Source organism: Triticum aestivum, chromosome 5A (genome assembly GCF_018294505.1).
Source record: "Triticum aestivum cultivar Chinese Spring chromosome 5A, IWGSC CS RefSeq v2.1, whole genome shotgun sequence".
NCBI classification, from domain to species: Eukaryota; Viridiplantae; Streptophyta; class Magnoliopsida; order Poales; family Poaceae; genus Triticum; species Triticum aestivum.
Genome location: NC_057806.1, coordinates 111,353,982 through 111,381,911, shown reverse-complemented (window position 1 = coordinate 111,381,911; position 27,930 = coordinate 111,353,982). Strand labels below are relative to the sequence as shown.

The 27,930-nt window shown below is 46.8% G+C and overlaps 4 protein-coding genes across 4 annotated transcripts; 1 reads left to right on the top strand and 3 right to left on the bottom strand.

The window, feature by feature from the left end:
- Positions 1-347: 347 nt before the first annotated feature.
- Positions 348-1,145, top strand: LOC123102532 (uncharacterized). Its single transcript, XM_044523920.1, has one exon. It carries the CDS (start codon positions 532-534, stop codon positions 886-888), a length of 357 nt encoding a protein of 118 aa, XP_044379855.1. The 5' UTR covers positions 348-531; the 3' UTR covers positions 889-1,145.
- LOC123102530 (wall-associated receptor kinase 2) lies at positions 1,046-13,471 on the bottom strand. The gene is made up of 3 exons (XM_044523918.1): positions 10,268-13,471; positions 2,597-2,761; positions 1,046-2,454 (listed from the first exon to the last, which is right to left on the bottom strand). Exons 1-3 carry the CDS (start codon positions 11,163-11,165, stop codon positions 1,331-1,333), a joined length of 2,187 nt encoding a protein of 728 aa, XP_044379853.1. The 5' UTR covers positions 11,166-13,471; the 3' UTR covers positions 1,046-1,330.
- Positions 13,472-14,090: 619 nt separating this feature from the next.
- LOC123102531 (GDSL esterase/lipase At3g50400) lies at positions 14,091-17,607 on the bottom strand. The gene is made up of 5 exons (XM_044523919.1): positions 17,244-17,607; positions 16,247-16,377; positions 15,556-15,792; positions 15,055-15,313; positions 14,091-14,507 (listed from the first exon to the last, which is right to left on the bottom strand). Exons 1-5 carry the CDS (start codon positions 17,563-17,565, stop codon positions 14,212-14,214), a joined length of 1,245 nt encoding a protein of 414 aa, XP_044379854.1. The 5' UTR covers positions 17,566-17,607; the 3' UTR covers positions 14,091-14,211.
- A 7,085-nt stretch (positions 17,608-24,692) lies between these two features.
- Positions 24,693-27,295, bottom strand: LOC123106678 (UNC93-like protein 3). The gene is made up of 9 exons (XM_044528771.1): positions 26,972-27,295; positions 26,656-26,883; positions 26,238-26,351; positions 26,084-26,128; positions 25,744-25,994; positions 25,546-25,636; positions 25,326-25,438; positions 25,090-25,213; positions 24,693-24,997 (listed from the first exon to the last, which is right to left on the bottom strand). Exons 1-9 carry the CDS (start codon positions 27,152-27,154, stop codon positions 24,815-24,817), a joined length of 1,332 nt encoding a protein of 443 aa, XP_044384706.1. The 5' UTR covers positions 27,155-27,295; the 3' UTR covers positions 24,693-24,814.
- Positions 27,296-27,930: the final 635 nt, after the last annotated feature.

The window sequence follows — 27,930 nt, the reverse complement described above, 5'->3', positions numbered from 1 at the left end:
GGTGGACTTATGAGAGAGCGGCCACAATAACATTTTAATTATTATTTTTTGTGTTGAGGGTGTAACATCTTAATTTTCGATGGTACATCAACGGTCCACATCTTAGTCCATGATTTCAACCCGCTCGATCAAGAAAAAAGGAAAACACGACACTAAAGATAGCCCGGGCGCAGGGCAATTATGCACCCAACACGTCTCCCTGGACCGACCTCTCGTTTCAACAAGGCCGGTTTAGAAACCCCACGGCCCCTCTTCCTTTCTCCGCTCACCTGCTCAACGGCCACGTACGCGTAACGTATAACCTCTCCATTCTATCTGCCCCTCCTCCGTCCCCCACGACGCGCGACGCAGCTGCTTCACTCGCCTCCGCTCTGCGTACATAACCACCACCCCGCGCGCCGCACGGCCGGCTCGCAACTCGCAACGCCAGTTGCGCGGCGTCTCAAACTCAAACCCGACTCGATCCTCTGCAGGGTGGCCAAGAAAATCAAGGTCGAGCCGAGCGAGCGATCTCGAGCCCTCCCTCGACCGATGCATCCGCTCGTGGGGGCGCTGCTGGTGGGGGCCGGGGAGCGGTGGTGGTGGCCGTGCTGGGGCCCGGCGGCGCGCCACGCCGCGGCGTGGGCCGGCGCGCTGGCGCTGGCCGTGTCGGTGGCGTCGTTCGCGCCGGAGGCCGCGTTCGTGTGGGCGCTGGCCAGCGGCGGGTGCGCGGCCGGGTCGGTGCGCGTGCCGCTCGACGGCGGCGGCGACCACGTCTGCGTGCCGGCGAGGATGGCCGGCCGGACCTGCGCCGACATCATCGTGCCGCCGGTGTTCGCGGCGCTCTCCGTCGGCGCCTCCGCGTGCTTCGTCCGGACGATCGCCATCGGCCGCCGCCACGGCTACTAGCCATCATTGGAGCAAGCCCGTGTCCTTCCCCTCTGCTGTGCGACGCACGCCTCCGCTTCTGAACACGTATTATGTCCCGGCTTCATTTTCTCTCAGTCATAGATGATGTTCATTTTTTTTGGGTACATTGATGATACTCGGTGGTTAATCTGAAATATAGTCACAATACCCCGATCCCTCAATCGGATCAAGGAAATGCGCACAAAATGCAATTATCCAGGGCATGTTCTTATCATACAGAAAAATGTTCATGTCGATGTCGTTATCACTGTGCTGTGCATTTGTCAAACCTGCTTTACTAATCCTAATACTAGTAAGTAAGCTACCACGCAATGTACATCTCACTCAAACTGAGCAGTACATGGTTGGTGATCTAATCAAGAATCTCCAACCCCATCGCCTCCAAATCCATCCAGCGATTAAGGAGTAGGTCTGATCATTCTCACCAGTCACACATATCCACAACAGAGTAGTCTGACAGAGCTTCTTCACCCTCACCTAGTAAGCATGGGTTCTGTGAGGACGCCTTCCTGATCCCGTCAAGCTCCTCGGCGACCTCTCGCATGGAGGGCCTCCTCTCGCCGGACATCTCCAGGCACAGCTTCGCGAGCTTGGCCACCCGCTCCAGCGTCTCCGCCCCCACCTCGCTCTTGATCCGCGCGTCCAGCAGGCCGTCCAGCCTGCCGTCCCTCGCCGCCGTGAGGAAGCTCGCGACGACGCTCTTCTCGTCGTCGGGGGCGGCGAGGTTCAGCGCCTTCCGCGACGTGAGCAGCTCCAGGAGCACCACGCCGAAGCTGTACACGTCGCTCTTCTCCGTCAGCCGGCACGTCTGCATGTACTCCGGGTCCAGGTACCCGCACGTCCCCTGCACGAACGTCACCAGGTGCGCCTCGTCCGTCGGCGCCGGCGCCAGCGACGACGCCCCGAAGTCGGACACCTTGGCGCCGTAGTTCTCGTCGAGGAGGATGTTGGGGGACTTGACGTCGCCGTGGATGATCGGCGGCGACGCCATCGAGTGCAGGTACGCCAGCGCCTCGGCCGTCTCGTGCGCGATCCTCAGGCGCACCGCGAACGGCACGACGGCGGCGCCGCCGTGGAGGAGCTGGTAGAGGGTGCCGTTGGGGATGAACTGGTAGACGAGCATGGGCACCTCCACCTCGAGGCAGCACCCGTAGAGCTTCACGATGTTCTTGTGGTTGATCTGGGAGAGGATGAGCGTCTCCATGCCGAACTCCCGCTGCTGCCGCTCGTCCTCGCCGGCGATCCTGCACCGCTTGATCGCCACCGCCGTGCCGTCCTGGAGCGTGCCGCGGTACACGGTGCCGTTGCCGCCCTTGCCCAGCACGTGCCGCTCGTCGAAGTTGCCGGTGGCCTCCTGCAGCTCCTGCTTGGTGAAGAGCGTGAAGGACATTCCCTGCTTGTTGGACTTCTTCATCTCCTCGAACAGCAGCTGGCCGCCGTGCTGCCGGAAGTGCCGCGTCTTGACGACGGCGACCCGCCGCTTCTCTTGGATGGCGTAGGTGCAGGTCATGCCTAGTGCCAGCATGACCACGCCGATGCTAAAACCTGTACAAATGAAGAAGAAGAAAATCATTTCCTGGTTTTATTGTCTAATTGATTGCTGAAATAATACTTATATTGTTTTGTGCCGACATTTTTTCCCTGGAATGAGATGAAATTCAGATGGAGATGGCAATTTCAATCACACCTATTGCGATTTGCAATTTAGTTATAGATCTATCCGCTTCGCATGTTCCATCAGAATAGCCTCGCTTTTGTGCAGGGCATGGGCATTTGTACCCTCCGATCGTGTTGATGCAGGAATCACGAATGGCACATGGGTACGACGCCTTCTCCTCACACTCGTTAATATCTGCCAAGGCAAAGACCAAGAGTTGGTTTGATGAAATACGTACCAAATTAAATATCCGTGTAAAGTATAAAACATAACCTTTGTATTTTTTTTCATTTGTTAACGGCGACAAAATGGAATACACAGGAAAACCGATAAGAAATACGCAGGAAAAAAAAGAGAAAAAAAAACTCAAGTCAGCGGCACTACAGCGAAATCACTAATTAGGGAGTACTCGTTACAAAGAACACTTCACTTTTCAGGTCGCGAGAAGTGGCACACATGCAGCGCGCCACTTGTCGCAACCTGGGAGTTTTCTCTTTTTTCGTAAATTCGTTTATTCAAAACGTTTTATCTTTTAAACCCTGCGTCCAAATCTCGAGCCGTTTTTCCATTGAATTCCTCGCGTCGAGATCTTCAAAAATAGATCCCATGTTAATAGGTTTTGACGAACTTTTTTTTTCACGAAAAAACAGATGAAAAAAACCGAGCGAAAAAACCGACCGGGAGCATGTTTTTTCCATTTTCGAAAGAGGCACACCCGTGCCTCTCGCGAAATCACACCCGTGCATCTCGTGGAAGCAAAACCGTGACTCTCGTGCAAGGAAAAAAACAGAAAACACGTTTTTTTTCTGTTTCCAAGAGGCACGGCCGTGACTCTCGTGAAAGTACAACCGTGACTCTCACAAAAGAAAAAAAACAGAAAACGCGTATTTTTTCCCTTTCTGAGAGGCACGGCCGTGACTCTCGCGAAAGCACAACCGTGCCTCTCGCAGAAGCAAAATCGTGACTCTCGCGAAAGAAAAAAAAACCAGAAAACGCGTTTTGTTTTTCCCTTTTCGAGAGGCACGGTCGTGACTCTCGCGAAAGCACAACCGTGCCTCTCGCAAAAGCAAAACCGTGACTCTCGCGAAAGAAAAAAAAACCAGACAACGCGTTTTGTTTTTCCCTTTCCGAGAGGCACGGTCGTGACTCTCGCGAAAGCACAAACGTGCCTCTCGCGGAAGCAAAACTGTGACTCTCACGAAAGAAAAAAATAGAAAATGCATTTTTTTTCGTTTCCGAAAGGCACGGCCGTGACTCTCGCTAAAGCACAACCGTGCCTCTCGCGAAAAAATCCGTGACTTTCACGAAAGAAAAAAAACGTGTTTTTTTCGCGCAAAAAAACATTTTCCCTAATTTTTTTATCGAAAAGTTAAGAAAGACCGGGGGAAAACCAAAATGTCGAAAAAACCCGGAAAAAACCGTTTAAAAACCAAAAACGCGTGCGGGAAAAAAACTGAAGGGAGCGTCCAGAGCGCGACACGTGACGAATGTTTGAGAGCGCGCCAAGTGGCGCTGATCGTTGCGAGGCTCCCGAAGGAGCGCTCGTTAACTAGTTGTTCCCGCACTACAGTGCCTCACCAGGTATTGTTGTGCACGGGGAAAAACACAGGTATCCCGGCCCAATACCAGGGACAGAAAGGCGGGACCTCCTAAGTGGCGCCTTTAGCGCCACTTGCAGAACGGGCGCACATTGCGCCTCCTTGCTGGGCCGGCCCATGTAAGCCGAGCGATCCATTCCCCCCTCTGGTCGCTGGAGCGGCTAGTTCTCGAAAGAAACAATGGTCACTCGAGCACAGTTTGACCGGTCATCGACTTTTTAAAAATAAAGAGAAAAAACAAATCATGAATTGGAAAAATGTTCACGGCTTTTGAAAATAATTAACAAATTTCAAAAAAGTTCATGAATTTGAAGAAAAACATTGAACTTGAAAAAAAGTTCATCGAATCGAAAAAAGTTCATCGAATTCGGAAAAAGTTCATTGACTTTTAAGAAAAAGTTCATTGATTTCAAAAAAAGTTCATCGAATCTGAAAAAGGTTCACTGAAATTGAAAAAAGTTCATGGATTTTCGAAGAAGTTCATCAAATTTGGAAAAAGGTTCATAAAAATGAAAAAAAAAGTTCATCTAATATGAAAAAAAGTTCATCCTTTTCTATAAAAGTTCACTGAATTTGAAAATAAGTTCATCAACTTTCAAAATAGTTCATCGAATTTGAAAAAGCAATTCATTGATTTTTAAGAAAATGTTCATCAAATTTCAAAATTAGTTCATATAATTTGAATGAATGTTCATCAAATTTAGAAAAAGTTCACGGATTTTGAAAAATAGAAAAATAAAAAATTAGAAATGTAAAGGAAAAAGGGAAAGGGAGAAATAGAGAAAAGAGAAAGAAGAAGAAGAATAACAAAACTAAAAGTTGTAGTTAAGCACGTAGGTATGTGTAGTGGGGTGGCTACCATAGCTAAGTTGTTGAAATCTCTAGAAAGACAAGTATTTAGGAACGGAGGGAGTAAAAAGGAATGGGATCTAGGCCGGCTCGCGAAGAAACCGACGCTTAAGGCGCCGTTTAGGGATTGCCCAGAAAGGCAGCACGTGCTGACCTCTCCCAGGGAGTTCTGGAGGGCTGTTTGGTTAAGGCCCAACGAAGGGAAATTGTGGCCCTCCTTAGCCGAATGGCAAGAATACACGAGTCACAACTTGTGGGAGAAGTTTCCCCCCAAATGGCGATGCTGAATTTCCCTGAGATTTTCAATATGTCAGGAATTTTCAGTCTCGGACAACTCTACCCTGAGTACATCTCCCTCAGCTAGTCTTGGTCATGGGCAGCCCGGCCCGACCGGGCCCGAAAAAGCCCGACGCCGCTCCCAGGCCAGGCTCAGGCCTAGATTTTGAGCCCGAAGGCCGGGCCCGGGACCATCATTTTCGTGTTTTTCTAAAGGACGGGCCAGGCCGGCCCGAAGCCCGACGGGCTTTTACGTGTTCGGGCCAGGCTCAGGCCCAGAAAATAGGCCCGACAGCCCGGCCGGGCTTGGGTTTGGTTTTTTTGCGTCGGGCTTGGCTAGGCCCGGCCCGGCCCGGCCCGAGGTATGGCCAGGTATACCCCCAGCAACCAAAACAAAGGCCTAAGCAAGCTAGAAAGGAACACTCGCATCAAATGCTACACAGTAACATGCCAGCCCAATAGAGTGCACTTGAAAAAAATAAACAAGGAGAAAAAGGGGGAGAATCCTATTCGCCGCTCACTGCGGCGAACTGTCGAGCGATCGCACAGGGGCAGCGCAGCTAGCGACAGAAATGGGTCGGCCCACACATAATGCATCCAAACCAGTTTTAGGAACCTCCTAGAAGGTTCCCTGAACCGGGTTTTTTCCTGTATCATTTTTTCTGGTTCTTTTTCGGATTTATATTGTTTTTTATTTCTCTTTTTTTTGTTTCTGTTCCTTTTTCATTTTTTTGTTTTTTGTTTCACTTTCTTTTTCAAGTTTATTTTTCTTTTTCAGAATATGTTCGCAGTTTTACAAAATGTTTATGATTTCCTTTTTTATTTCTTTTTCTTTTCTTCTCTTCCTCTAAAAAATAAAAAATTTAAATTTCGTTCGTGTTTCCAAAAAATGTTCTCAAAATTCAAAAAATTGTTCTCGTTACACAAAAGAGTACAAAACTTCTGAAATTCAGAAAATGTACTGAATTTCTATTTTTTGTTCACATATTCAAAACATGTTTGCGCTTCCAAATTTGTTTGGGATTTTTCAAAATTTCTCTCTGTTTCAAAATATGTTCTCAAGATTCAATAAATGTTCGTGCTTTAAAAACTTGTTCGCACTTCCAAATTTGTTTGGAGTTTTTCAAAAGTTCTCTCCGTTTCAAAATATGTTCTTAAGATTCAAAAAATTCTTGTGCTTTAAAAAAGTGTTCATGCTTCCAAATTTGTTCAGGATTTTTTAAAATTGTTCACTGTTTCAAAATTTGTTCTCAAGATTCAAAAAATGTTTGGGAATTGAAAAAAATGTTCCAGCTTCCCAAATTTGTTCACAAATTCAATAATAGTTCATGTTTTTCAATTTTGTTCCCAAATTAAAAAAATGTTCTGGAAGTTTTAAAAATGTAAGCATTTTTATCTTTTGTTCAGAAATTCAAGAAATGTTCCCCTTTTTCAAATTTGTTCACATCATCAAAATGTTCCTGTTTTAGAAAATTTGTAAAAAATTTCGGAAAATGTTTTTATTTTGAAGAAAATATTCATAATTTTGAAAAATTCAGTTGTGGGAGGTTGTCGGTTCGACCCAATAAATAGACTATAGTCTTTAATTGTCGCGCTGCTAATTGAACATCAGAACGTCTACATCGCAGTGGTTTGCACGGCAGCCGGCCTATAGGAGCTCCCGAAAAAGGGAGAGGGCAGGTCGACCCAGGATTCAAACCTGGGTCTCCTCGATGAAGTTAAGCTAACCACTAGGTTAGCACCGCGTTAGTGATGAATACCAGGGCGTGCTCTATTTATAGAAAAAGAGTCGTGTTTTCTCTGGGTTTTTCAGTTTTTTTGTTTTCTTTTGTTTTTCTCTCCTCCGTATTTTTTTGTTTCTTCAGTTTTTTTGTTTTCGTTATTTTTTTGTTTTTCAGTCTACATTCTTATATAGATGATCAATATTTTTTAATACATTTTATTTGAAATACCTGTTCAATATTTTTATATATACTTGTTCAACATTTTTTCTAATACTTGGTCAATATTTTTTCAATATTTTTCAATACCTTTTCAACATTATTATTTACATGATCAACATTTTTTCAAAGACTTGTTCAACATTTTTCAAATACTTGTTCAACATTTTTTATATACTTGTTCAACATTTTTCAATTGTTTTTCAAAGAGTGTTTTTGTAATATATATTTACAATATTTTAAAGTATAAACAAAAGTACAAAAATAAAAGCAAAAATGAAAACATAAAACATTAAAAAAAGCAGGAAAAAGAGGTTGTGGCCTCCAGCGCTCGTAGGCCGGCCCAGCTCGCTCGCCCCTTCAGCGAATCCGAAGCCAGACTCGCCGAAGGCAAGATATAGGCGTGCCCCTCACTACGACGTCCTATCCCGCGATACCCACATCATTCTCCCAACTCCCATTCGGCTCTTAACTGCTGGTTGTAGTGCAAATTTCACAAACTTTTTTAAATTTGTTTTTACCCTTACATATTTTATGAACTTTCCTTAAATTCCTGTAATTTTTCCAAAAAATCGAATATTTTCAAATTACAAAATTTTCCTAATCTTGTGAACTTTTAGTTTAATTTGTGATTTTTCTTTCATTTTGCGATTTTTTAAAAATTACAAACTTTTTAAGTCGTGAACTTTCTTCATGGATTTTTCCAAATTTATGAATATTCTTTCCAAATTACATAAGTTTTTTTTAGAATTTTCAAAATCTTCTTTTTTTTCCTTCTGTAAATTCAACGTTCAACTCACCATGGTTGCCGGTCAAATGTAGCAGGTCTGCTAGTTAACCGATTTAAAACAAAACGCAGTTGGTCCGGCCCATACTCTCCCACACGTTGGTGCCAGCTATCTTAGCTGGCGCCCAAGGCGCCAATTAAGAACTATCCGTGAGCCTACCGAACGCGCACTGGGTTGGTGATACGGTACCATGAAGTTAGAGAGTTTTCTATCCTCGTAGATCCAATTATTCAGATATGATGAGTTCATGTTGGTGTGTCAGGCTTTTTGTGTTGGTTTGATTCTTGGTAGAGGTTAAATCTTTCTTCGACACCATGGTAAAGATATCGTGATTTGATGACCTGCACTTCTAAGGGATCATCCCAGCCCAAGCATGTTCATCCATCAAGACTTCCCATCTTTTTTGATGTGCGACTCAAGACGTTTTCAAAAACTATTATTGGCAAGTGAAAGAGGGACAACATTATTGCTTAAGTCTAATTACAACCTCTTTATCGAAGTCTTTGAAGTATTTATTCTAGTAGAGATTGATACCACGAAGAAGGACAACATTCATGTAGTATTATTGGCAAGTGAAAGAGGGACAACTTCATTCTTTGTTATAGGGGTTAGTTTTTATTTCCTTCGATCTTAGATTCAAATCAATGTACATATAATTATTATGAGTATAAATAAAACTACATGTGTTTCTAAAAGAAAACTGTTTTTTCAGTCGTTTGTTGGAATGGAGCAGGCTACTGTAGGTGTGCTGGGTCGACCTTTTTGAGTAGTTTTTTTCCTAAAAACCAGCTATTGTAAGAATTTATAAAATGTTCAACAATTTAAAATATGTTCTTGAATTACAAAATGTTCGTGGATCTATATAAAATAGCAAAATAAGTTCTAGAATTTTAAAAATGTGCACAATTTGTTAAAGTAATAGAATTTTATAAAAAATATTCATGAACTTTAAAACATCTTTAGAATTTAAAAAATGCCCGCGAATTTAAAACCACCATGAATTTTAAATTGTGTTACATAATTTATTTATTTTCACAAATTTATAGAAAACCATGAATTAAAAAAATCTATTTTTTATGAATTTTAAAACTGGTCTTGGTTTTCACAAACTTTTCATTTATTTAAAAATAACAAATTAGAAGAGGGAAAACAGGAAAACAGAAAAAATGAAGAACTAAAGTAAACCAATAAAATAAAAAGGGGAAACAAAGGGAAAAAAAGACTAGACGAATAAACTTCTAGTACTTTTCAAAAATCAGAGAGAATTACAAAAAACATGTACTGCATAGGTCCAATAGGGTGCGACAGGGTGAGTGTTTGGTGTACACCTATCACATTAGGCACATAATATAAGAAATATGGGCCTCACCTCCGCTCAAGATGTAGGGGTGTAGAGCAGCGTCCCGCATAGACCCGTTGAAGCGCTGAATTAGCACAACTTTGCCTAACGCCATCACAGCCTAGCTAGAACTAACTTTGTCTAATTTGTGTATAAAGCGGGACGGGTTCGGGCACTGCCTTGCATCCCTAGCAAAATGTGAGATCCATGGATGTTTATATCGCTTAGCTGGAACACAATTGATCCAATCGAACTTAGTTCTTTTTTTTTCACTTAGTCGGAACCCAACGGAACCTTAAAACTTACTTGGGTATCAGCTCAGGATTTCTAACTACAATATCACTCCTTATGCTTTCATTTTTGTGGGGGACGATGCATGCACCAGATGCGAGTGAGACATTCCTACCATCTGTACAAGTAAATACGAGTATGTGCAAGGGGAAGTTCTCACGACGAGGAGGACCGATGACATGGGTGGGTCTTCGACACTGGTGCATGAGTGTGGGTACGGTACATGCACTATGTGTTGATGAGGACAACTAGTGACATTATAAGTCCGCAAAATTACAAGTGGTGCAGAGGGGTGCTTGCTAGTGCAACGTGCTAGAGTATGATGACAATGCACATCGCCTTGGGGCATTCGAAAATTTGTTTGTCTTTTACAGTGTATGAATAATTTAGTTTTTTTCTCCTTTCACTTTGCACGGGCATATTTGGTAGTGTAAGAAATAAGTAATGTGCCGCAAAATTGATATGATTCGAGGCATTCTCAAAACATAAATTTCCTTTGTAATCACAAAAAAGGGGAAACACATAGATTTCCTTTGTAATCACAAAAAAAGGGAAACACATAGATTCCCGCAAGACAGTCAATGGATCAAAAGATAAATCAAAACTGGTGAGAAACTAACCTTGGCAGCCATGGATGACGTAAGGGTTTCCTTGGTACCCTTTGGAGCAGTTACAGAGGTAGCCCGGGCCGTTCTTGGCGTCGACGCACTCGCTGTTGGCACTCGCGCAGGCGTACGCGCCCGTCTTCTTCCGCCGCACATCCCGGCACGTCTGGTTGCCCACCGCCCAGTCCAGCACCGCCGGCACCTGAACGCCGCCGGCGTCCCCGAGCGCGCCGGTGGTGACGTAGGTCGCCCGGAACTCGAACGCCGCCGCCTCGACCAGCACGGCGTAGCTGCACGGGCTGAAGCCGGCGACAGCGGAGTTGTTGTAGGCGTCGTCGAAGGCCACGTCGAAGGAGCTGATCCCGGGGGGCACCGGCGTGAGGCAGCATCCTGTGCCGTTGCACGGGCCGTCGGACAGCGACGCCGCGCTGGCGCACTCGGCGTGGCACCCCACCACGTACCGGTTCTCCACGGCGCCGTCCTGCGACCCGATGTAGGCGAGCGCGCTGCACCCGACGACGGCGAGCTTGTTATCCGCGTCGGAGACGCGGAGCGCCGTCGAGTTGAAGGACCACGTGTCCGGCGCGCCCATGGACCGCCTCGCGCCGTCGTAGCACCACGAGCTGACCGGGCTGCGGATGCGTATCTTGCCGCGGCCCGGGTCAATGCCGAGCACCTCGAAGCCGTCGGCGAAGGGCCGGGCGTCGTCGGAAGCGGTGGCTTTGCGGCAGGTGACCTCGAAGGTCCTGTCCCCCGTGTCGAGGAAGCAGCCGCGGCCGATGCCGAACGGGTACGGGATGTCCACCCCGCCGCACCTCCGCTGGCACGCCGGCGCCGCGGCCAACGGCTGCCATGCTGGGATCGAGAGGAGCACCGTGGTGGTAACTAGTGGAAGCAGCATGTGCATTTCCATTTGCCTGGACTGGAAGGACACGATGGACTCACTCAGCTCTGTCGGCGGTGGTTATTCCGCGCCTAAAATATATAGTCCGGGGGAATAATTCTTACGTGCCAGCCCCAGAGATCGGCGTTACAGTGGAGAAAAAGAATGCCACCTGCATAAAGAAACTACGATTCTCTCGCAAAATCTCCCGCACGTTTAAAGTCACCATGTACGGAATTGATTAATCCACCGTGCCCATCACACGGTAACTAAGGTCACGTACACGCCAGTCATGCTTTGGTTTACTAATGTATAATGTCTCACCATAATACTAATCAAGTAGCCATGCACACTCTATTTTATATCTAAGCGATCGAGGAGGTGGTTAGTAGGAGTAGTGTTCGATCCTCCAGCAAGAAATCAGTGTCCAGGATGCATGGTTCTCCACCATGATTGCGGCCACTGCCAGCTCCAAAAGCTTCTGAGTTTTCAGACTTCTTTCCCTTCCCTTTTCGAGTTTTATATTTTCGAGATATTCCTTTTGGGGTTAAAGCCATGTTAGCCAGCGACCAAGGGGCCGGCCATATGCTTAGAGAAATGAAATATTGTTTGCACATTATTGTTGTTGTTGATCAAAGTTAGTGAGACCATGATGTACAGTGCGTGAGTGGCGCTTTGGCAATATAAATGGAAATCAGCATGTGGCTACTCAAGTGCTGTTCATACACCCTGTGTTTATTCTTTTTTGGCGAACCACCCTGTGTTTACTTAATTCAGTGGCCTAGCAAAGTGGACTGCAGCCTTTTCTGTATGGGAAAAGATTCTAGGAAGAAAAACTTTGGTCACTTAATCTGTTGGATGTGCAAAAAAGGAATCACACACACGTTAACCATACACGTGATGCAAAGATTTTTGCATAGTTTGACTTGTGGTGACACGGCCAATTTTACCATTTTTTATATATCTGTCATACCAAATTGAGTGCTCAAAACATTTAAAAGTTTGACTTTATTTATTTTTCTTTCAAAAAAGACAAAATTGTAACGAATGTGATGCAGTGATAGTATTGTGAGACAGTCTTAAATTTTTGAGTGAAAGCATATGATACGGGGCAAACTCTAACTCCAAAGAAAGAGATGAAACAAGAGATAGTTCTTTCCCCAAGTCTTGAGACAAGGATGGTTTGAATTCCACAAGAGGAATCTTCACCCGTAGGTGGCCTTGATACTCCCATGAGTCTTCTCTCTCAGGAGGCCTTCATCCTTAATAGCGATTTAAACTCTCGCGACATCAGAGCACCCAAGTGCCTAGCCCCCGCGGTGACCCAAAGTTTGGCCTCATCCTTAGTAAGCTTTAGAATGTAGAATGGTGTCGTCGGTTGTCTTTTAGAACACTCTCACATTCGTCTCGTTCCAAATCACCCAAGCGCCATGCATGGCGAGGGTGGCCATGGCCTTACGGTGAGGCGTGTTGGTTCTTGACATGTTGGTCCGCCACTTCATGATACAACACTCAATCGCCCATTGATCCATATTCCTCCACACTCGCAACGTCAAACACCCCTGTGTCTCTTTCATTGCATGCATAGCCCACAATCAGGCCATCCCCATTTGTTGTTGGCCCATAGTCTGATACCTATTTGGCAGCGCTAGCCAGGCGAATAACTTGACCTTGGGGGGAGCCCAATCCTTCCAAACCGTCTTCTTCATGGTGGTCAACATGGAGCCTAGGAATTGTGCCTTGTATGCAGACGTCGCCGAGTACTCGCCGTTGGTCTCAAATTTCAACAAGATGTTATCTTCCGCATCCGAATGAAGATGGGAGTGCTCCAGGCGGACCCGAAGGTCCACAAACTCGATGATGTGGCTCAAAGTGAGCTCCACGGAAGGGTTGACCTTTCTCACCCAAGTGTTGTCCCTCATGGCCTCAGACACAGCCCACCATTTGCGCTTGCACGCCACAATGATGAGAGGAGCAACATCCTACGGCCACTTTCCTTGCAACCAGGGAGCGTACTAGAATGGTGTTTTTGTACCATTGACAATTATTATTGTGGTGGAGGCATAGAACTGATCCATATCAACCTTGTTGCATGGGTTTACCAGCCCAACCCACAATTTAGTAGGGTCCTTCCGTTCCAACCAAGGCCAACGGAATCTGAGAGCCCGAGCAAATTTCTCCAGATGAAGGATACCCAGCCCAACGAGGTGGGTGGGGTGGCAGACGATTTCTCAATTGACTTTGCACTTTGCTCCAATAGTAGTCTCTTTGGCCGACCAAAGGAAAGCACGCTCAATCTTGTTGACACTCTGCAACACTCTGGGGGGGGGGGGGGGGGGGGGGGGGCTGGTGTGGTGATGTGGTAAACCACTTGTGAAGTTAGGACATGTTTCACCAAGGCCGACCGATCGTGGTGATGTTCCTCCCCTGTCAAGGTGGAAGCTTAGGGGAGGAGGGGGGGGGGGGCTAATATACTTCAGAGGGAAGGATGTCGCATGGCCGTAACGTCACCAAGGATTTTGTCTAGATTTAAGTGCCCGCAACGGATGGGGACGACAGAGCTCTTCTGAAAGTTTGTGGCAAGCCTGGTGACCTCGTCAAAGGAGCCGAGAATGGCTCCGGAGGTGGTCAATGTCTTGTGTGGTAGGAGTGACCAAGATGGCTGCGTCATCAGCATATAAGGGTCACCCTCCCTCTAATCTTGTGTAAAAAGTCATGTTCCATGGCAACATAGAGGATCTGCTGCTGCAGAGGGTCAATGGCGGGGACAAAAAGCATAGGCGGTGGAGTCACCCTGCCTCAGTCCTCGACCATGGATTTGATTTGAATATGTGTAAAGGAAGACCAGAAAAGTTTTGATTTATTTAATTAAGGTTTTAGTACGATTTGATTAAGTTAATGCATGAGACATAAGGGAGGGAACATGAGGCAAGGGGTAGTTTGGACGCACGAACATAAGGGAGTAGCGTTCCATCTTAATTTCGATGGCAGGAATGACATCGATGGCTCAACAGAGGAGTTGATGATGTACTGCACCGAACACTGCAAAAGAATCCTCCGAGTTCCCTTCCCTTGGCTAGATCTCAGCCTCCAGACCCACGTACGGACGCTCCGGTTTATCTAACACGGCAACCGGCGCTGGCTGTTTCCCGGTGATCAACTGCCCGAAGCTGACGGGCTCCGTGAACTTTGTCACCCCCGCGCCGTCGAACATGGCGGCAACGGCTCGCTGGTAGGCGGCCTGCGTCCCGTGGACCTTGTCCCAGAACACGTAGCCGTCGCGGTCGGTGCAAAGGTTCGAGCTCGCCGAGCAGTCGATCTCCGCGTTGAGCCTCCCTCCTCCGCAGCACGCGCTAGTCGCCTCCTGCAGTCCTGATGATACGATCCAACAGTTCATTAGGTAAGAACAATCGGACGCGCGCCGTTTGGAATGCAGAAGTATTACATCAAGCATTTTGACTTCCACAGAGATCGTGAACGATCCAGTGTTCCAGCCTCAGAGGTAACCGTGTACAGATTAGCCGAATGTTTTCATTCTATTTTATGTTAATTATATTATATCTCCTCTTCCTATTAGATTGGGATAGTTGATTGATAGGAATATCTTAACATGGTATGAGCCAGGTTTCGGTTCAAGTCTCAGTCCCTGCATTTTCCCCAATCATTTATCCACGCCCACGTCGGGTGTGTGGGGGAGGTGTTGAACTGTTGATCATTCCATATCCACGCCGGATGTGAAGGGGGGGTGTTAAGTATATTATATCTCTTCTTCCTATCAGATCGGTCTTTTGGGATAGTTGGTTGATAGGAATATCTTAACATTTTACAATATAATTTTGGTTGCGGATACCTTGTAAAAGAAATTTTGAAGAAACAAATTGACTATTGTTGCATCGAGAGTCATGCAAAGAGAGCTAACCGTTGTCCAGCTCCAGGTTGGTGATCATGTCGGAGAAGATGCCGTAGATGCTGGCGATGGAGTACTCCATGCATGGCATCGAAGCTGCCGTGGCGCTGGCCATTTCAAGCCGGAGTAGGGCGTTGAACCGCCGTGCCAGAGAGTTGGCAACGGCGTCACACGCGCCATCGTGTCCAAAGGAAGTTCTGCAGCCCGGCAAGCATCCGATGGGTAGCGCGTCCAGCAGTCCTAGCCTCCGTGCCCCCAGCCTGTACAACTCCTGCTCACATATCGTGCGTGTGCATCCGTGCGTTCGAAATTATGAGGGTCAAAGAGATTTCATTTAAACATGTGTGGTTCTTTTGGTATTCTGGCAAAATGTTATGAAAACAGTCAAGTCAAGATAACATCCTTGACATTGAGATGGATATACTGATAAGGTTTATCTGAACTCAAATGTCACTGAGATCTCCCGTAATACGAGACAAGATTTTTAACCTCCTGTTGCTCACATGAACCTACCTTGATGTGCTTGAGGTAGGTGGTGACCATTTTGGCGATGTAGGCTGATGCATCACTTCTGGTTGCCCTACCGTCGCCAAACGCCAAGAAGTCGTTGCCTGCAGTGCTGATGAGGAATAGGGACTGGGACAACAAGCGATTGACCCTATTATTTCCCAGCTTGTTGGCCTCGATCATGGTCGCCTTGGTGTCCGCAAACATCTTAATCTGTTCTCGGAGCGTGATCGTGCCGTTCCCCTACATTTTGTAAGGCAGAGGCCACATGCAACTGAAAACATGGACACATTCTCCAAAATGCAGTTAATTTGGTTCATACCAATATGTCAGAAATAAAATTAAAATTTGAGAATTATAACATATTTTTATGAAAATCCTGATGATATTGTTTCCATTTGACAAGTCACAATAATATTTTTACATTTGAATGTCAAAGTTAGAGAAGCTTTACTGCATGCTTTATAGCACATCATCTATCTTGAACCAAGATAGTAAAAGTCAATCAAGCTTAATTCACAACAAGTAGTCACCCTCTTCAGACTTCAGGGTCTAATTTGCACTGCTGATAAACATAACGAACTAAGATATGTGCAGAAATAAGAGGTGTTGATTGGGCAAAATCATACTGTGTGTGGATGGTGACTCGAGCGAAGTAAGTGCAGGTTCTAAATTATGTACATTTGTACACACATACAGTATCGTCAAGGATTCCTGATCCACCAGAAGCATAATTGGCCCCAACGCGGCCGCTCAGGAGGTCGAGGCTCGCTTGCGGCGTCAAGGAGAGGTAAGCTAACGGGCTCATGTCAAACCCCACCCGTTGTGCTGTGTATATATACATAAGTAACGTATGTATTAGTATTACCAAATTGGAATGGAAATAAACACATAGAATTTCTAAATAAAATGATAATAACTGCAACATTCGGAAAGACAGTATGCAGCATTTCAAGTGAATTGTTTTTAGACCTCTTGTAGTGGGAAGTATCATAATGAATATCATGCACATTTGTATTGAGATCTGGGTGCTACAAATGGGAACCGTGCGCATCAACAACAATGATTTTGGAGGAGCTACGATGCCCATGTGATGTTCCAAGGGCGGTCTCCTCCGATGAGCCGTTGTATTCTATGGCCGAAGAGCGGTCAAGTTTATGCCTCCCGGACATGATGGCAGAGTTAGAGGCAGTGCTGGTTTAGGGTGGAGTCCATTGCATATTCTACTGTGGAGGTCTCATCAGACAAAGTGGTTTCGCGAGATTGGTTCCATTCCTGATCATCTGTGATCAGGGTCCTCTTTGCAAGAATCCAGGATGTATATGTAATTTTCTGTTTATATGAGCACCTTTTCGTAAATTATAGTGCCCACCGCTTTATGTGAGGCCCTGTTTGTAATTTTCCTGTCTAATTCTTTCTGCGCCCTTGCCTTGATCAGCAGATAAGAAAAAAGAACAATGGTCTGTTTTCGCAAAGATTTGAGGGGACTGGCACTCAAAAAATTTGAAGGCATCGTTTAATGTGCATCATCTCAAGCAGCTTGGCAACTACGGTAGTTCATCTAAATCGGCACAAGGATTGTGAGGAACCGGATCAGACTAAATTAGCTTAAGATCTGTGGGCTAACAGCAGTGTGAAGCATAGGCACAGCGAGTGCACAAGGTCCGCGCAACTAAAATTAGCTTCAGACTCACCGATGATGTCGGCCAGGTTGTAGCCGTTGGTGAACCTCCCGGTCCGTCCGCCGGGGATCGCGCGCGGCAGGTCGACGCCGCAGGGGAAACCCGCCCTGGGCGCCGGCGGCGGCAGGAAGTCGTTGTTGCCGACGTCCACGAGGGAGTCGCCGAACACGTACACCGCGGGGACTCTCTCGCTGTCCGCCGAGGAGCAGACGACCGCGGCGGCTAGCAACAAAGCAGCGCCCGCAACCGTGGACATCTTCCTCATCGTACAGGTAGACCGATGGATCGGGCGGTGACTGAGCACTAGCTGATCATCAGCTGAGGGTAGCTCCATGCCTACACATCATCATGTTGATTAATTAATGTGAGTCGTTGCCCTGTCGACATGCCTTTGTGGTGGAGGAGTAGACACGTAATGCGGCTGACTGACGTAAGCCATGCGCACTTGTGGTAGGGACAGTGCAATTCTGTGCACATGTTTATGCCGAAATTTAATAAGTACTCGTTGCAAAAAACACTTCACTTTTTTGGATCGTGACAAGCGACGCACATGCAGCGCGCCACTTGTCGCAATATGAGAGTTTTTCTTTTTTTGTAGATTTGTTTATTCAAAATGTTTTATCTTTTAAACCGTACGTCTAAATCTCGAACCGTTTTCACCATTGGATTCCTCTCGTCGAGATCTTCAAAACTAGATCTCATGTTGATAGGTTTTGACGAATTTTTTTCACGAAAAAAACTAGGCGAAAAAATCGAACCGGGAGCATGGTTTTTTTCCCTTTCTGAAAGATGCACGTCCGTGCCTCTCGCGAAATCACAACTGTGCCTCTCGTGAAAGTAAAACCGTAACTCTCATGAAAGAAAAAAAAACAGAAAACGCGTTTTTTCGTTTCCGAGAGGCACGGCCGTGACTCTCGCGAAGGCACGACCGTGCCTCTCGCGAAAGCAAAACCGTGACTCTCGCGAATGAAAAAAAACAAAAAACGCATATTTTTTCCCTTTTCTAGAGGCACGGCCGTGTCTTTCGCGAAAGCACAACCGTGCCTCTCGCGGAAGCAAAACCGTGACTCTCACGAAAGAAAAAAGACAAAAAAACGTGTTTTGTTTTTCTCTTTCCTTTTCTATAGGCACGGTCGTGACTTTCGCGAAAGCACAACAGTGCCTCTCGCGGAAGCAAAACCGTGACTCTCACAAAAAAACAGAAAACACGTTTTGTTTTTCCCTTTTCCGAAAGGCACGGTCGTGACTCTCGCAAAAGCACAACCGTGCCTCTCGCTAAAACAAAACCGTGACTGTCGCGAAAAAAAAAAACAGAAAACACGTTTTTTTTTCGTTTCCGAAACGCACGGGCGTAACTCTCGCTAAAGCACAACCGTGCCTCTCGCGGAAGAAAAAACGTGACTTTCGCGAAAGGAAAATAAAAAAACGCATTTTTTTCACGCAAATTTTTTTTGATCAAAAAGCTAAGAAAGACCGGGGGGAAACCAAAACGTCAAAAAAACCCAGAAAAAAGCCGTTTAAAAAGCCAAAAACGTGTGCGAAAAAAACAAACAAAATCCGAAAGAAGCGTCCAGAGCGCGATACGTGGCGAATGGCTGAGAGCGCGCCAAGTGGCGCTGATTGTTGCGAGGCTCCCGAAGAAGCGCTCGTTAACTAGTTGCTCCCTGTTTATGCGGGACCCTGTGCCAAGACGAGAAGATCTTACCAGAAAAAAAGACGAGAGTAATTGGGCTTGGAGGCCCACTTGAGCACTCACGGCATTGTTGCCTCAACAAAAAAAAGTGTGTCTAAAAAAACAAAAAAAAAGTTCCCTAAAACAGAACAAAAAAGAATTAAAATGAGTTCAAAGAAAGGTACAACATATGACATAGAGAGCAAGGGATGCTCGGCACGGATAGATGATAAAACACAACCAACACGAGCGACATCGTGAGCGAGCAAGATGTCGCCTTGAGAAGGGAAACGACGTGGTGGCCATCCGATTGGAAGAACGGTACCTGGACTTTCCTCTAAGCTCGAAGAGGGTGCAAATAAAGGCCCTGACAACGCCTGCAAGAAGGTAGAACTACATCCGTGAGTTCGTCGCTGTCAACATCAGCAATCTAAGGAGGGATTTTGCCTTGGCCCGAGCCTTAGCAACCCATAACCGCTAGATCATGATTCGGAGATGAGGCAGACAAAACAATGGTCAGAACTAGGAAGGGGGATGGGGCCACACCTTCCCCAAAGGGTGGCATCGGGCATCACCAGACACGTGAGCTTTGAATCTGGCAAAGGGACGAGGTGTGGAGGTGGACCAGCTACCGCCAGCATGACAAAACATAGTTTGTTTATATAATATTTTTGGGTTTTAGAAATAAAGCTTAACTTTTTTTCATTTTTTCACAACAAATGAGAACCTAAAATCATACATATTTTTTATTTTTATTTAATTAAAATGTGCTATTAGTACTTGTTTTTTCTAGCATTTGCGCATGGTAGAAGTTAGGATAGGGAGGGGGTCATCCCTAGTTTTTGAAATCGTTCCCATCCCCGCTTTATAAATATAAAGCCTTACGCTCGAACTCATACAAGGTGATAATGAAATCTTCTCACAAAGCATATCAATGAGATAAATACCAACAGAGAGGGCTATGCAGAGCAAAGCACAAGTGCCCTATAGGACGCCACAAACTCGACAGAGAGCATGAGCACATGAGTAGCCAGAACCCAACAAAAAAGAACTCAAGGGCACTGACAAGAACGACATCATGCTCCACAAAAAAGCACTCGCGTGCACCAAGTTGTTGTCGGAGAGAGCCCACCGCCCTCTCGCTCCGGATCAAGGAGCGGTGATCATTCCTGCAGACAACAAAGACCGAGAACGGTGACACCATCATTTGGAACTCATGGCTGAACTGTGCTACTCCACCTCATCTGCTTATCAGGCTAAACTCATTGGTACTACATCCTCCATGTTCGAGTCTACCATTTGGGAGCCTTGGGCACTTCGAAGTGCAAAGTATTCGCTTGGCTCATCAACCAAAATCATGTTTGGACCGCGGATCATGTGGCTCCGAGGAGTTAGCCTAATTATAGTTTTTGCCATTTATGCAAAAGGAGCCAAAAACGTAGGTTCATGTTCTCTTCAATTGTTGGTTTCTCCGTTAAAATTTAGAACATGATAAAAGAACTTTCTTGACCGTCATGGCCTTGACCCTATGAATTGGCAAAACTTTGACTCGGTTCACGATTGGTGGGTAGCAGTCACCACCCGGGCTGGCGTTCCTTTGAAGGCATGCCGCACATCAATCCTCACGCTCGTTACTTGAGAAATCGGAATGAGCCTTCTAGAATGTGTCAACCATACCTCGATCATATTCTTCAACGTCAACAAATAGGCGGCGCTTTGGGTTGTAGCCGGTGCTCGTTAATTTTATTCGGGGGGAGTAATCCATTTTTGTTGGCCACCATTTGTACATATTACTTTACTCTCTTCTTAATCAATAAAATATGGCAAAGCTTTCACCATTTGTTTAAAAAATAAGGAAAAGCAAGCAACATGCTCGGAGGTGGTGATGGTGAGCCCTTCCGGCGTCTCCTGAGTTCATTTCTTTTTGGTACACGGTTCTTTGTTTTCTTTCTCACCGTTTTGCTACCTCCAAGCGATCTGTTTACCATACTTGGTTCTCTTGCTGGAACTGAAATGCCATATACGAATTGATTTTTGATTTCATACTTACGAATCCGGACGTGCCCATGGTTTTCGTTTAAAAGATGGTGCAAGCTTTTGGAGACGATCATCTTCTTGTTGATGTTTCGCATATGCCATTGCCACATTTCTATTTTAAGTTGAACATCATAATATTGTACTATGTGTATTAGGTTGTCTTAAGTCATCACATAATATATACCTATCCAATACTATTATATTCATGAAGATCATTGCCATATTGTATTTATTTGATATTATAGATGTTATATTTAATATAAATTTGATTAAGTTTATCTTAAGATAAATCTAATATGAAACATAGGGAATACTTTTTGCGTGGACTTAGTGCATTTGCAGACTTGCTTAATTTATAGGTCAAGTCTCTAGGGGGTCCTAACCCTAGGACATACTTCCTTGAAATTTTCTTACCTAACCCTAGGCGGTTGGGCAAACTCTCCCCTCCAGACTTCACCGACGAGCCCGTGAATTCGCCTTCCCTCCGCCTGCCGCTTCAATGCCCGTTGGGGGGGGGGGGGGTAATCCCGGTGCCTTTTCTCCTGCTAGTAATTTAGGTTAGGGTTTTTTTTAGTCCCCGCAGGTACGACGCTCGGGCAGATGGCGGTGATTCTTCCTCGAGTTTGTCTTCCGAACTTTGATCCTCCTAGAGTTCGTCCGTCTGGACGTAGTCGATGGAGCTCCGGCGTAGATTCCTGCCATCTCCTTGAGAAAGCGAGGTTAGGGTTTCTTGTCATTTGGCGAGATTTTGTGTCAGGTGCTTCAGATCTATATAGGTTTCAACGATGATGACTGCGCCTCCAGGGCACATGCACGGAGACTTCCCATTTGTCATTGATAAGGTCAAGCCAGCTTCGATAGAGGAGCGGCAACAACGGCACGTCAGCGGCTTGTTTGGCGGCGGTAGTGGTCACTCGGCGGTCTCAAAATCTTGATGTAATTTTTATTATGTCTGAGATGCTTTGTACTTTGGTGAACTTTTATAATAGATCTGATCCTTCTCGAAAAAAACCATAGGTCAAAAGAAAAATCATTACTGCCCCCACACAATCTCCCAGAGGCGACACGGGCGGGAGCCTCACCTCCCCACTGCCGGTGCTACAATCTCTACCAACGCCCCTCGTCGCTGCCGACACTCGACGCTGGGTAAAGCCCGCCGGCGGCCAGCAGCGTCAGGATTCCTTCATGCGCGACCATCTCCCAACGCGTCTCTCGACAAGGGAAGGCCAAGGGAGCCATGGCTTGTCCTCCACATCAATCTCAAGGGTCCGACAGTGAGGGACATGCTCCAGAATTTTGGGCAATGGTGATGGTGGCAAGATGGCGGTTGGATCCACGTGGATCTTGCTCCCATCAGGTGCACAGTTGTGATGTCGTGGTCAGGGCCGGCCCTGGGGAGGGGCAGGGGGGGCGGCCGCCCCGGGCCCCCAAAATTCAGGGGCCCCCTATGGCCCATGCTGCAGACGCGCGTAGGGAGCAGCAGGTCGATCGATCGATTTGTTTCCTCGGAAAAGCTAGCGAGCGAGGCAGCCAGCGGTTCGTTCACATAAAAAAGGAGAGGGATCGCGTGAAAAAAGGATCAGCGATTGATCCGATTCTGACGGTTCCCTTCCTATTCTGTTCCATCACGCAGACGCAGCCCTAGGCCGCCGACGCTCGATGCCGTACATGTATTCCAGCCTCTCAGTCGTCCCCTGGTAATTTCCTTAATAATCCGGTTATGTACGCGGCAGATTTCAATTCTGGGGATCCATCATCACGCCCCTTTGGCCTTTGCTCAGTTGATCTTCTCTCAATCCTCTGCAGACTCCAAGCGCTACACTGCTGCCGTGCTTTATAGGCAAACGCACTGAAGTTCGATCGTCAGGATTCAGGAACCGAGGTATATATTCATATAATGTTGATACAATAAATTCTATGGTTGCATAGCCGGCACCGTTCAACGATTGATCATTGATGCAACAAACTGTTTTGTTTTCAGCATTGTGTGTGTTAATCATGTCGTCTAGCAACTGGACAAATTCATCTGGTAGCCATAAAAGAAAAAGGAAGAAGGAAGTGGATAAATTGATACAATCAGAGCGCACACATATTCACAATTTTTTCAAGAAGAGTGATATTGGTGCTTCCACTGCTTTGATAAACCCAGATGACTAGTAGGTGATCGTTGCCATTCGGGAAGAGCAACAGACTAATGGGAATTCGGAAGAAGAAAATGTCGAGACCAACATCAGCGAGAACAAAGTAAGTTGCTCGGTAATTCATCAGATGCATAGGCACAATTTGCTACTGTTGATGAAATTTTCGAGCATATGAGAGAAGTACTCATCGGCCGAAAGAAGCTTTTCGAAGTTATACCAATATATCTGCTTATTGCATCTTATTTACTGTCCCTGTGACGGCCACATCGGCCAAAAAAAGCTTTTCGAAGTTGAAATAATTGAAGAATTATTTGAGATCAACAATAACTCAAGAGAGATTAAATGGTTTGGCTACATTATGCATGGAGAAGAAATTAATGGATGAGATTGACATGGACCCCATCATAAGTGACTTTGCATCAAGGAGTGTTAGAAGATTTTTTAAGGTAATTTCAGAGTATAAATTACTGGATAATCATACTGATTTTGGATGCATTTAAATGTTAAATGTTATTTGTAACGCTATATATAAGTATATTCATTGATGTTACTATGATGTGTATATTAAGGGCCCCGAGTTTTAGGTTCGCCCCGGGCCCCCCAAAACTCAGGACCGGCCCTGGTCGTGGTCGGTGCTCCTCCAACTGCAGTCACGGGCTGCCTCCCACAGTTGACCGGTGAGCTCTCCGGCTGCTAAATCCCGCCCTACTCATCTGAATTTCATGCCAACGCCTCCAACACCCTCTCCTCGATGCATCCTCCTGCCCGTCTGCTGCCGGGAAAGGCACTCGCGGTGGATGGCAGTGGGGTGACACCTTGGATTTGATCACAGTGATGATCACAATGGTCACACATCGGGAGGCATCGAAGGAGGTTTTGCCGAATGCGGTAGGCAGGCCTATGTGTGGCTTCCAATCAGAAGGCACAACGGCGCGCCTGACTGCGCGGTGGCCATTGAAAGATCTCGTTGAGGGTTTTTCTTTCTAGATCCGGTGGTTGACTTTAGTAGGAAGATGTAAACTAGAATGACGGCTTGGCGCAGAGGGATGGTTGTGCAGCGGCGGCGAACACACATCGCATGTAACTGTTGGGATCACGGAAAAGTGGTGGCATCAACACATGAGAGACGTCGATGGTGGTGCTACTTGAGCACCTGCTCTCGAACTTCGGGGTGAAAGACTAGATCTGACACGAGTTGGTTATACCTGGCAATGAAGATATTTTTATAGCGTGTCCTTGTTGAAGGCATGGCTCGGATATGCTCGGACTGGTTCTTCAGGACGAAAATCTAGATTCTGACCTTGGGAGGTTGGATCCGGTGATGACAACGCTCGAGCGTCATTCCCTCCCCGAAGGCATTGCTGTTGGAGAATCTCGTCGTCCGTATGATGTCATGAGATGATTGATGCAGATATGATCATTGTCGTAGTTTACCGATCACGGATCTGATTGCTTTGGGTGTTCATTATTTCCTTAGCTTTGATCTTATATGATTTTACTATTTGCTCATGTGTTTTTTGTGTATATGTTGACGTTAGAGGTGTGCATCGTAATTATGTTAGTATCTTTTCGATGCTCTATTTTGAGCTAATAAAAGTTTACCCTTTGTCGAGAAAGATCAAAAGGAAAAAGCTTTCTTTTCCAAAAACTACACATTCTCCTAGTTTTACATCTCTATCTGTTTGTCTCCTCCACGCCTATGATACTTACAAAGCCGCGGAGCCGTGCATGCGTCAGAATTTCAGCGCGTGCGACCTCTCGATGACGAGTGAGAGGAACAGGAAAGCCGCCACGGCGACGACCAGCGCGGCGGCCAGCGCAGCGAGCATGCCCTGCAGCGTGGCGCCGGGGCTCAGGAAGAAGACCGCTGCCGTCGCCGCCGCCTGCCACATCTTCCCCAGCGCGAATGCCGCCTCCTGCACGCACGCACGCATTACATATTAGAGTACTACTTTTCAGCTTGGTCAGAGAAAAAAATGCATCATTGACACAAGCTGAACATATGTACCTTGTCGTTCTCGAAGAGAAGGCCGATCAACGCACTCAACTGCGTGTTCAGAATCCCATCTCCGACGCCCCATACGGCGCCGACGACCAGCGGAGCTGCTGACCCGAGCAGACCGTCCATGGGACTGTAACCAGATTCCAGGAACATGCATGCACATTATGACCACAGCAATGCCAGATGACAAGCTATATGCATCTGAAAGAAACAATTAAAAACCTCTGGTGTAAGAAATTAACCTGTAGAGAAAGAGCAGCCAGAGCAGCACCCCGGCCTGGAGAACAGCTCCGGTTGACACAATGAACGTGGACGAACGGAGGCCGGAGGTCAGACGGCCGGCGACCAGCGAGCTCTGTAATCCGGTGGGAAGAAATCTCTCAAGGTTAGCTCAAGACCTCGAAAAAGCATGGTTTATTGTCAGTTGAGATACATCGGATTTGGTGGTGGTTTGGCGCTTACGACGACACCGGCCGCGCCGTAGACTGCCATCGCCCCGCCGACTCCGGCGACCCCGAGAACGGGGGTCACGACACTCTTGGTAAACACAGCCCTGGTTACATAATCCAAACCAAACATTGTTCATAACATATTGTGCTCGATCTGATCATACCCAAACGAGATGCTAGCATGTTCGTGGAGTTGAACTGATCTGCTCACCATACAAACGCCTTTTGCAGGCCGTAGTAGGCGAGGAGAGGAGCGAGGAGGAGCATCCTCGGGTCAGCGAGCGGCGTGACGGCAGATCCCGACGTGTCAGGGAGAAAGGAACGTCCTTGGGGTTCATGGCCGTCTGATTCTCCTCTGATCTTATCTCTTCTGGAGAGCAGGCACATCAGCACGATGCCGATGACCATGCAGCCGAGGAATACAGTGAACAAGAGGTTCTTCTTGTTGGCACCTCCTCCATCCTACAGTTGTTTCAGAAGTTCGTCGGTTCGATGACACAAGGATACATGTAGCGAATGAATAAATTCAATTTAAGGTGCTAATTATATACCTTGTCATTTCCCAGCACCACGAGCGAGATCAAATTTCCAATGACCTGCAAAATATATTGAAATTTAGTACATATACATCATACATTTCAACCAAAATTTCTCTGCCAAGCTAGTGCTCTAGGTAGCGAACTTATATAATACACACATACATACCTGCGTGCTTGCAAACATTCCCCAGAATTCCCCGTTGAATCGACCCAAAACTTGGCCCAAATGAAGCTTGTTCTCTGTCGCATGGCTGAAGGCAGCGGACGTGAGATATGTGCCCTGAAACGAAATAGGTAAAGACGCTTAGTCAGCAAAATTTCCTAGGGTCCATTCACATCCGAAATGTATTTTCTTGGCACCAAAAGTCAAATCATGCACGATCATATACTATAACAAGTGTTCTTGCCAAATTTGATGAAAATGCATGAACAACTTTATTCTTTCATGTACAGAAGGTATACATGAACATGATCAAAAGTTCCAAGCGGTTTAATCTGTTGGAAATAATCCACATGATTTATGAAGTAAAACGTGGACCATTGACTAAAGAGAAGTACTATGCTGCCCGTGGTCAACTAAGTACCTGGCCAACCCACATGAGGGATGAAGTAAAACCCAGGTAGACCGAAGCCGGCACCATCGTGTACCACGTTGGGAGGAGGTTGGCGAGGATGAAGAGCGCGTAGCCGCTGGTGCCGACGACGAGCGCGCCCCTCGACCCCAGCCACCGCACCACGGCCGCCGCCGTCGCCGTGAACACGGTGAAGGAGGCGTACAGGATCCCCATGGACACGGCGCCCAGGTTGCCCTCCTGCAGGTACGTGGATTACCGGAACACGTCATGGACCCAAAGATTCACAGCAGCTTTGGATCTACCGGAACACACGTCAGGTACGTACGGTGTTGAGTGTGCTCTGCAGGTTCTGCGTGGGGAGGTAGGCGGAGAAGACGAAGAGGAAGGCGGCCGACAGGAGGTGAACGTCGCCGGCGTGGCTCCGTCTCAGGCCGCTCGGAGTTGGGTATGCCGCCGCTAGGAGGGGCACGGCAGCTGCCTGCTCCTCGTCGTCGCGGCGGGAGCCCATTGCCACCCGGCAGCTAGCTACGCTCGCCGTGTAACCACGCCGAAATACTAGCTAGAGACAGCAAATAGTTCTACTTCTATTTCTGATGAAATATATGCTTAGTTTATTAACATCAAAGTGTTTGCACAACTCTCCTGGCTAGCTAGCTACTCTGCTTATAAGGAGAGAGGAAGAAAACTAGGCTCTTTCCACTTGTATTGTGATCTGGAGTACGAGCTAAGGTGGCATGCATGCATCAGGTGGGGTCTCACAGGTCAAAAGCACATGCTCCGTCGGCTTCCAGATCACCAGATGAGGTCGACGATGGCACCCGCCGCTAGGTGGAAGATCGAGCTTATAAGATGGGATCGCCAAATCACCAAGTATCTTCTATATTGCTCCTTTTCTATTGAAGAAAAACTTATATTAGAGCATCTACAGCCAGGCGCTCCAAACCAGCCTCAAACGTCCGTGCGGCCCGTCCGGTTACTGACCGGTCATAAAATTTTAACCCAGACGGGCGTCTCAAACGGGCCTCAACACCCGGGCTGATCGGCATCCCTAATATCTAACACAAATATGGGGAGGATACGGGGGGCGTCCGGGCACGTCCGGACGCGTCGGCCACGTAGGCTGACGATGGGATCCCACGCGGAATCGCCCGGAAACCCGGCGGTCCGACGGATGCCTCCTTCGTCACCGCGGTGTGAACGTCGCATGGAGCCGCTCCGGCTCGTCGCCCGAGGCTAAACCTGGCTATTTAAGTCGGCCGGCGTCCCCCAATCCTAGACCATCCA

Bases quoted from the DNA above. Each gene is read 5' to 3' on its own strand.
- LOC123102532 (XM_044523920.1), top strand. From the start codon at position 532: ATGCATCCGCTCGTGGGGGCGCTGCTGGTGGGGGCCGGGGAGCGGTGG.
- LOC123102530 (XM_044523918.1), bottom strand. From the start codon at position 11,165: ATGGAAATGCACATGCTGCTTCCACTAGTTACCACCACGGTGCTCCTC. The intron at 2,762-10,267 runs GTTAGTTTCTCA...TTGCCTTGGCAG, and splicing joins CGTCATCCATGGCTGCCAAG to ATATTAACGAGTGTGAGGAG. The intron at 2,455-2,596 runs GTGTGATTGAAA...TCATTTGTACAG, and splicing joins TAAATTGCAAATCGCAATAG to GTTTTAGCATCGGCGTGGTC.
- LOC123102531 (XM_044523919.1), bottom strand. From the start codon at position 17,565: ATGGAGCTACCCTCAGCTGATGATCAGCTAGTGCTCAGTCACCGCCCG. The intron at 16,378-17,243 runs GTGAGTCTGAAG...ATATATACACAG, and splicing joins CAACCTGGCCGACATCATCG to CACAACGGGTGGGGTTTGAC. The intron at 15,314-15,555 runs GTAGGTTCATGT...ATATGTGAGCAG, and splicing joins CCTACCTCAAGCACATCAAG to GAGTTGTACAGGCTGGGGGC.
- LOC123106678 (XM_044528771.1), bottom strand. From the start codon at position 27,154: ATGGGCTCCCGCCGCGACGACGAGGAGCAGGCAGCTGCCGTGCCCCTC. The intron at 25,995-26,083 runs GTATATAATTAG...AAACAACTGTAG, and splicing joins TGGTGCTGGGAAATGACAAG to GATGGAGGAGGTGCCAACAA. The intron at 25,637-25,743 runs GTGAGCAGATCA...TTATGTAACCAG, and splicing joins CTGCAAAAGGCGTTTGTATG to GGCTGTGTTTACCAAGAGTG.